Here is a 9,037-nt window from a genome sequence, read left to right as displayed (position 1 = left end):
GGTAGAAGTAGATGACCCTAATGCACCATAGTTATCCCAGCTTCAAACTTCTAGCAGTCTACTAAAAATTAATTGTTGTTGTTATTAAGTTTAATTTAAACACATTAACATTAAGTTAAATAATCTTTGAATACTAGCTAGTCTGACAGTAACCCTTTCCAAAGAGGTATGTTTTAATTTTTTATGTGGGAAAACTTACACAATTGGTTGTTGACTTGATGTTCTTTTGCTCTACTGAATGTGCTGAAATGTCTCAGGTGCCTCTTTGCAAAGTTCATACCTTGGGTCTAGTCTGATCTGGTGAATGTGAGCCTGTATGATTCTGGTGCACAGGGCTGGTATTGTACACCCAGGAGTGCTTCTGTGTTTTCCTTCAGGCCAACCCATTCTAGCCATTGATAGGACTTCAGCCACTTCGGCTATCACACTGCCCTGCCCCCCCCCCCCCCCCCCCCCCCCCCCCCCCCGTGTCTCTGTTTGTGCTTGATGCACCAGGTGCTGGGCCATCTGGGCTGTCTGCACCCTGACTCAAAATCTACACTTTTTCCATGAAATGGGAAGAGGGAATTCTTATAGTTGGAAAACTTATGTTTTAAGAAAATAGTCTAGCTAAATGCCATTGATCAGGTGTCCGTGGCCCTGTGGTGTGAGTTCTGCTCCTTGCCCTTGAGTGCCAGCCTTCTCCAAAATTCCAACTGTGAGTGAGCCTGGTCAGGCCATATTTACAACACTCCTTGGGGATCCTCCTTCAGGTGCAGGGGTGGCTGGCCCCTGCCTTGCTTTCACCTCAACCAACCGTTGGCTGGGTGGGTGGCTAACAGGAGCATGGGGGGGTCTCCCTTGGGGGGCCTTAGCTCATGCCTGGGGCTGGGGTGGGGAGATACTCAGAACTCCTGGGTGTTGGTGGGCTGCTCGTCTGGGGCTGGGGGTCCTCTCCTGGGGCAGGGCCCCGCATTGGGCCCTTTGGGCGAGGCGGGGGGGCTGCTCCTCTGGTTGGGCTGGAGCTTCCACTCTCTGTCCCCCATGCCTCCCTGCTCTCTAGCATTGGGGTGGTCCTGCTGCCCCTGGCCTGGGTGTTGGATGTGATTGCCAGACGGATGGTTCCTCTATCTGCTACCGTGCGGGTGTTGGGGGGGGGATCCTGGCAGCAACTGCTGCTATGGCGGAGGCTGTGGTGTAAGGATGACTGGGCACTCTTCCTCCTTCTTTTTACATTCCATCATCCACCTCAGAAGAACATAAACAAACTCGAACACAGGTGCTATCTCACCTTTGCACAAATAGTTTGGTTGACTGAATGAAATGTTTAACATGTTAGTCTAAATGCATAAGTATGCATGTGTGAACGTTAGTGGTTTTATGTCCATGTTTTCCTGTATATGAACATTATTGGAGTTAAACGGTATGTTCGTAACATTTGAGTGTGTGTGTGGACAGGCCCCTTTTAGATTTCTTATACATACATAATCTTATACATCTCGTTGCTTTATGCTGCTTTATGATTTTAAACCCCCTTTCTATAATCACTCTCCTACCTCCCACCCCACTCCCACATCCCTCTCTTTTGTTCCCTCCTTTTGTTTTCCATCCAGTCCAGCAACATTTTTTACAAATGTCATTAATATGAATAAAGTTTAGTATAAATTACAAAAGGGGTTTATTCAAATAAACACTTGGTGTGTCAGAAGATTCTTAACCCCTTGTTGTTCAACACAAGAGGCCTTCAGCTCTCATCTTTTTGTTCAGCTGTTGGACAGGACAAGTTGGATCTGAAGAATTCTGAGTTATGCCCAGTAAGTTTATTCGCGTGTTTGAGCTCAGCTGAGCAATGGACCAGCAGAGTCTTTTAAGTAACAGGTGCGTTGAGTGTAGACAGTATGAAACACCAATTTTCAATGGCCAGTGTCTCTGAGAAATTGGCTCAGCAACCTACCTGAAGAGAATCCAGGGACCTCCACTGGCAGGCATCCAAACAGGGCCTAATATATAAAAGTCGCATATATTTGCTTTTTCTTTATCATTCATTGGATAAGAATGGGGCAGAGGTATCAAGGTTTTTGTCCTTGGAAGTTTTATTGGGTTGCTGGAGTGCTTCTCCTCTTGATCCCTGTTTTGAAAAGGTTACCTGGAGAAACCTCTACTAGTTGAACTCCTGTCATGTTCCACACATGTCTCTCCTTCGTATAAAAATTATTAGCCTCTTCTTTTTTTCTTTAGTCATTTTAATCAGTAAATAAACTAACAAATGTCTCAATATCTTCTATTTGATTCTTTCAGTCACATGATTGATCCAAACCAAAGACAACAAAAATAACAAAAAAGGAGAAAGGTATTATGTTACGGAGCCCGTGTCCTGACATTAAGATATAAAAATATATCTTGTTCCCACAGATTAATATCTTGTTCCCACAGGTTATTATGTCGTTCGCACGAAATACTATTCCGTTCCCACAAGATACTATTCCGTTCCCACAAGATACTATTCCGTTCGCTCAAAATACTATTCCGTTCCCTCGAAATGATTAACTCGTGCGAACGCAATAATTATGTCGTTCGAACGCAATAATTAATCCGTTCGAACGCAATAATTATTCACGTCATAAGTCATTCACGCGGATATGCTCTATGTACGCCAGCAAAAGCCGCTTTCAGCGTTAACTTCCGTGTCTCTGTGACCCATATTCGTTCAAAAAAGGAACATGAAAAACAAAATTGATCACTTTATTACCGTCTCAATGAATATAAGAAAAATATCAAAAGATTTATGATAACTAGGCTGCTTTGTCAAACGATAGCTCCTGCTAGGCTAGCTCCGCCGCAGAGCTCTCTGTTTGATCATGTATGCCGGCATTTGGGCAACTGGCTGGTCTGTTGTCAGACAGCTGATATTGTAGTTTAGGGTCGAATAGGAATAATAATATTCAGGACTTGTCTTTTATTAACTTTAGCAGTCAGTATCTTTACATTCGAAGGCTATTAGGCTACATGCTAACTGACTAGCCGATCATTTCCTGTTATTAATTTACGTCATAGATTTACAGCAGATACCTTCACATTTCTGTCTGTGTGTGTCTCATTACATTGCATTGAAGACACGGAGGACGTTTAGAGAACGGATTTATTTATTTTAAAAAGCACAGAAGCATCCATCGTATTCACGTTCACATCATCTGGTACGCCCTCAGTCATCTTGCTGCAAAAGCCGCTTCCTGCCACTACTTCCGTGTCTCTGTGAGCATTCAATAGGGGTAAAAATAAAAGCAAGAATGGTCGATCTGTTATTTTCTCGATGACAATCTGAAAAATATCATATTAAGCTGGCTGCTTCGCCGAAAGCACTTACCTTTAGCTTGTAGCATAACAACAATGGCAGTACGTCCCAGAATGCTTTCCTGCCAATCATTGGCCAATCACCGTGTCCCTGTGACCAAGGTCTAACAACAAGACCAATGGTTGGCCGCAAAGCATTCTGGGAAACGTGACGTACTGCCATTGTTGTTATGCTACAAGCTAAAGGTAAGTGCTTTCGGCGAAGCAGCCAGCTTAATATGATATTTTTCAGATTGTCATCGAGACAATAACAGATCGACCATTCTTGCTTTTATTTTTACCCCTATTAAATGCTCACAGAGACACGGAAGTAGCGGCAGGAAGCGGCTTTTGCAGCAAGATGACTGAGGGCGTACCAGAGATCATCATCATGTGAATGAACGTGAATACGATGAATGCTTTGTGCTTTTTGAAATAAATAAATCTGTTCTCTAAACATCCTCCGTGTCTTCAATGCAATGTAATGAGACACACACAGACAGAAATGTGAAGGTATCTGCTGTAAATCTATGACGTAAATTAATAACAGGATCAATGATCGGCTAGTCAGTTAGCATGTATCCTTATAGCCTTCGAATGTAAAGCGACTGACTGCTAAAGTTAATAAAAGACAAGTCCTGAATATTATTATTCCTGTTCGACCCTAAACTACAATATCAGCTGTCTGACAACAGACCAGCCAGTTGCCCAAATGCCGGCATACATCAAAGAGTTCTGCGGCGGCGCTAGTAGTAGCCTAGCAGGAGCTATCTTATGACAAAGCAGCCTAGTTATCATAAATCTATTGATATTTTTCTTATATTCATTGAGACGGTAATAAAGTGATCATTTTTGTTTTTCATGTTCCTTTTTTGAACGAATATGGGTCACAGAGACACGGAAGTTACCGCTGAAAGCGGCTTTTGCCGGCGTACAGAGAGCATATCCGCGTGTATGACTTATGACGTGAATAATTACTGCGTTTGAACGGATTAATTATTGCGTTCGAACGACATAATTATTGCGTTCGCACGAGTTAATCATTTCGAGGGAACGGAATAGTATTTTGAGGGAACGGAATAGTATCTTGTGGGAACGGAAAAGTATTTTGTGCGAACGACATAATAACCTGTGGGAACAAGATATTAATCTGTGGGAACAAGATATATTTTTATATCTTAATGTCAGGACACGGGCTCGGTATTATGTAAATCGAGGGAGGAGTTTTAAGTGCCCTGGGAAGAACAATGGAAGGAAAAAGGAGGGCAAAGAAAACATTTTATAAATAGGCATGACAGCTGAATGTTTTGATCACAAAGCTGCTCAAGCACCAGATCATGGAGATCAAAGATGAAGATGAGTTCTGTTTTCCCCAGCTCCCCAACATTTCCTGCACAAAGCCAAGACTTCACTGGACTGAAGCTTTTTTTCTGGACACTGTTCTGTCCGTCATCTCTATCATTACTGTAGTTCTAAACCTGCTTGTCATCATTGCAGTCTCTCACTTTAGGTATAATTCTTTTGCTAAACAGGTGGTCTTAATTTAGAAATGTCTCCTGTTGCTTTTTTTCTCAACGAACACTATGATTGATTTTACATATAAATAATGTCAATCTGTGTTTCCTTCCAGGCAGCTCCACTCTCCCACTAACATCCTCCTCCTCTCTCTGGCTGTCTCAGATTTTATCGTGGGGCTTCTGTTGTTGCCATTGGAGATTTACAGGAACACAACTTGCTGGTATCTTGGTGAAATCATATGTGCTGTTTATTATTATCTTGGCTGCTACATTCCATATACTTCAATTGGTAACATTATTCTAATATCTGCTGACCGCTATGTGGCCATTTGTCACCCTCTGCATTACCCCACTAGAATCACTGCAGTGAGAGTCAAACTGTGTGTTTCTCTATGTTGGCTCTGGTACGGTCTGTACAGCATATTTTATATCAAAGATCAGATCATTCACCTCATTGAGCCTGATAACAATGTTTCCTGTCTTGGACAGTGTTCAATCATTCTTAGCTATGTTGCAGGAGTGGTTGATCTGCTTTCAACATTTATTATTCCAGTGACAGCCATTGTAGTTCTGTACATGAGAGTGTTTGTGGTAGCTTTGATTCAGGCTCGTTCCATGCGTTCTCATGTTACATTTGTCTCTGTTCAACATCCAGGTAAAGTAAAAGCAAAGAAATCAGAGCTGAAAGCAGCCAGGACTCTTGGGGTTCTTGTCTTTACATATTTGTTATGTTTCTGCCCAGCATATTGTTTCTCTCTGGTAGGAATATATGTTCCATCTGCATACCTGTTTATTATTCTGTTTTATTTTAACTCCTGTCTGAATCCAGTGATCTATACTTTATTTTACCCCTGGTTTAGAAAAGCTGTTAAACTCATCATCACTCTGCAGATATTGAAGCATGACTCCTGTGAGACTAACATGCTGTAGAATCTGTGCACAGAGACTGCTTATGATCTGCAGAAAATGGTGTCATTTAATAAATTAATCTAATCAGCAGGCAAATTGGAATTATGAAGACAACAAGGAAAGAACTAATGTTTTTGTACCACAAGCCTTATGTTTTCATGCAAAAATTGTTTAAAAAAGTAAAGAATGTACTGTTTAAAGCAAATGTGAAATATAAATCTGTGTAAAACACGAAATGTAAAGCTTACTGACATCATCCTACAGACTGGGCCATAATATTTTTAGCCAGGTAGACACAAACAAACAGTTTAATCAGTTGTGGATTGAACAGCAACTTCATGTCTGCAAATGTTTTCAGAAAGTGGCGTAAAAAGGCTAGTATCTACAACATTATTCTCAAGTAGAAGCAAATCAGGATTATTTATCCAGCACTTGTTGCTTCATACCTGATCCTGTGAAAATGCGAATTTCCATAAATTTGGAGCATTTTTAGTTTTTCACCCTTCAGAACACTGATCGTTCCGTCCAGCTTGCACTCACCTAGCTGAGAAAACTGATTTTATTGGTTGGCTGGATGTCCTGCAGGGTCATCAGTTTTTGGTCATGGATATAAAATATTTGTTTTCGTACCAGGAAAGATAAATTATCAGGTCAGACTGTTTCTGTCAGAACAAACCCGAGACCTTTTTTTCAACAAAGTCTTTGAGACTGACAGAACACCCCAGACTTCTCTGAATTGCAAGGCTTAAAAAATAATTTTAAAGTAGAAGAAGGCAAATCTAAACCCGAATAATTACCAAACAGATAAAACATTTATAAAACCTTGCTTTTCTTTTTCTATTGTGTTTTCCATATTGGAGTCATTGTTGCCATGTGACTGTTCCTGCAGTGAAGGCTGTTTTTGAAATCTACATGATAATGCTTTGTAAGTGGAGCTGACCAACCACGAGTGTCAATGACAGCTTGATTTATAAAACTATAAAATGTATCATTTTGAAAAAAAAAGAAAAAAAAAACGACATCCATGAAGTTATTTGTATGTGCTTTGAAGCAGGGAAGCCCAACTTTTTGCAAAGAGGGCCAGATTTACTGAAACAACATTGTATGGGGCGACATTTCAGCCAAATCATTTTTTGAACTATTATCATCGAAGGCAAATGAACTATTTAATTATAATGAAAATTTGATTAAAATACGGGTAAATAAAAATTAAAACTGTGGTCCTGATAACCATGATAAAATCATTTCAGAGACATTTTAGAATTTATTCAGAAGACTACCAAATGATTTTCCTTCACTAATGTGGAATCTAAAACTGAGATCTGGAATCTAATAAGTAGGCCAGCTCTGGCTCCAAGACAGTAGTTTTAACGTGCAAAACATCACACAGGTGAAAGTTATTTACTCTTACCCTTACACACCCTTACACACTCCTTGATAAAGTTTATAACTTAGAATATCTTCTTATATTAATATCAGTGTTGCCAGATTGGGCGGTTTCCCGCATAATTGGGCAGTTTTGGTTCTAAATTTGAGGGTAAAAATGGCTTTTGGCAGGTAGGCATAATTTGGCCGGTTTTAGGGTCTGTTCAGCAGTTTATTTCTCTCTCTTGAAAATTTAGTAGAGGACTAAATTAGGCTGTGTGAATGTTAGAATTTCGCTAATCTTCTACGCACTTGAGCTTCGTGAACGCACCAGGCAGAGACGCTTAATGGGCCTGGGGTCTGTCATATAAACTGTTGTTGGGGGTTTTACCCCCACCACCGCCCCGGCTTGCCTATCCAAAATTGTGTTCTTTAAAGCTTGATTCTGCATCTGGGTGTAGGAGAAGCTAACAGTCTTATCGTTAAATGGAGCGGTGTCTGTGGATCTCATTTATAATTCATGGAAGACATGGAGAACATGGAGAGATCAGGTTTATTAATTTGGAGAGATCTGCATGGTAATCATGTTCCCATGTTTAAGTCCATGAGATCATCTCAGAGAAAGTCCCTGCTTCAGCTCCCGCAGTGAAAGCTGCGTCTGACGGCTGTGTCCCATCTCTCTCGGTTTATATCTTGGTGTCCCTAGATAACCCGAGAGTAAAAAATAAAACCAGGGGATCTGATTTAAAATTATTTTCTTGATGAAAATAAAAAAATTACAAGTTTCAGGCTGCCCGAGCAGGTTGGCACCCAATACCGGAGCAGGTGTCTCTCTTGCCGCCAGCTGTCAAAATAAAGACTCTGATTGGTAGAGGCAATGCGGCGACCCTAACCAAAGCTTAAATGTTTTAACTCTGAGTCGGCTCTGCCTGGCCAGGCCCGTGCCGCTCAAATCGCACTGCTGGGTGCCTGATCTCTCCGCAGCACCTGTGGCGGGATTGTTGTTTGACAGCAGTGTGGGTTTTGGTAGTTTACCAGCCAGTTAATTGTGAACAAAGTGATAGACTTGGCGCGAAAATGCCTAAGAAGGGAAAATATAAGAAAATTTACAGAAAGGAGTGGGAAAGCGACAATAACCTTCAGTCGTGGATAGCGCCATCAAAAAAACGAGGAGACCAAGGCTCAATGCAAATTTTGCAACACAGAGATCCTTGCCCACCTACAAGACCTCAAGGACCATGCAGAAACAAAAAAACATAAAGCACGGTGTCTTAACACAGTCAGGAGTTTCATGGTGCCATCAACAAGCAATGTGAGTGTCGGAATTTGTGACGACCAGAAACGCTGTGAACTGCGCATTTCAACATATGTTGCTTGCCACACTTCAATTAATGCTGTGGATGATCTCTCTGACATTCTGCAAGATGAAATCGGCGCCTTTCAGATGCACACAACCAAATGTACTGCCGTTATTAAATCTGTTTTGGCGCCATATTTCAGGGAAGAACTTCGCGAGGACATTGGTGACTCACCATTCTCAATTCATTTAGATGAAACCACAGACATTTCGGTGAATACGTTGCCGTGCATGTGCATTAAGTACAGTTCTAAAAAGCACAAAACATTTGTGAGCACATATCTGGGGCTCGTTGAACTTTCCAGCAAAGATGCAGCAGGAATAGCAGATGCAATTGAATTTTTACAAGCTAATGGTCTTGACATCAGAAATTTGGTTGGCATAGCAACAGATGGAGCAAGCGTCATGGTCAGGCGGCATCATTCAGTGTTTACACTTCTCAAAGCAAAGCAGCCTGACCTGCAGTTGATCAGGTGTGTGTGCCACTCCCTAGACTCCCAGCAAAATAGAGTATCAGAGAGACTTATGACTGGTTTGCGCATTCAGCAAAACGTCAAAGTGATTACTGTACCATTTACCA

General features: G+C 41.4%; 1 protein-coding gene and 1 long non-coding RNA gene across 2 annotated transcripts; both read left to right on the top strand.

Moving 5' to 3' along the window:
* The first annotated feature begins 3,393 nt into the window (after positions 1-3,393).
* On the top strand, positions 3,394-3,768 carry LOC144988751 (uncharacterized). The gene is made up of 2 exons (XR_013652737.1): positions 3,394-3,516; positions 3,631-3,768. It is a non-coding gene; the product is annotated as an uncharacterized LOC144988751 (long non-coding RNA).
* Positions 3,769-4,453: 685 nt separating this feature from the next.
* Positions 4,454-8,049, top strand: LOC144988750 (trace amine-associated receptor 13c-like). Its single transcript, XM_078939648.1, has 2 exons — positions 4,454-4,730; positions 4,940-8,049. The coding sequence occupies exons 1-2, from the start codon at positions 4,660-4,662 to the stop codon at positions 5,754-5,756; spliced, it is 888 nt and encodes a 295-aa protein (XP_078795774.1). The 5' UTR covers positions 4,454-4,659; the 3' UTR covers positions 5,757-8,049.
* The last annotated feature ends 988 nt before the right edge of the window (positions 8,050-9,037 follow it).

Source organism: Oryzias latipes, chromosome 21 (genome assembly GCF_053564925.1).
Source record: "Oryzias latipes strain Hd-rR chromosome 21, Olatipes_Hd-rR_3.1".
Classification (NCBI taxonomy): domain Eukaryota; kingdom Metazoa; phylum Chordata; class Actinopteri; order Beloniformes; family Adrianichthyidae; genus Oryzias; species Oryzias latipes.
This window is presented reverse-complemented; position numbering and strand designations above follow the sequence as displayed.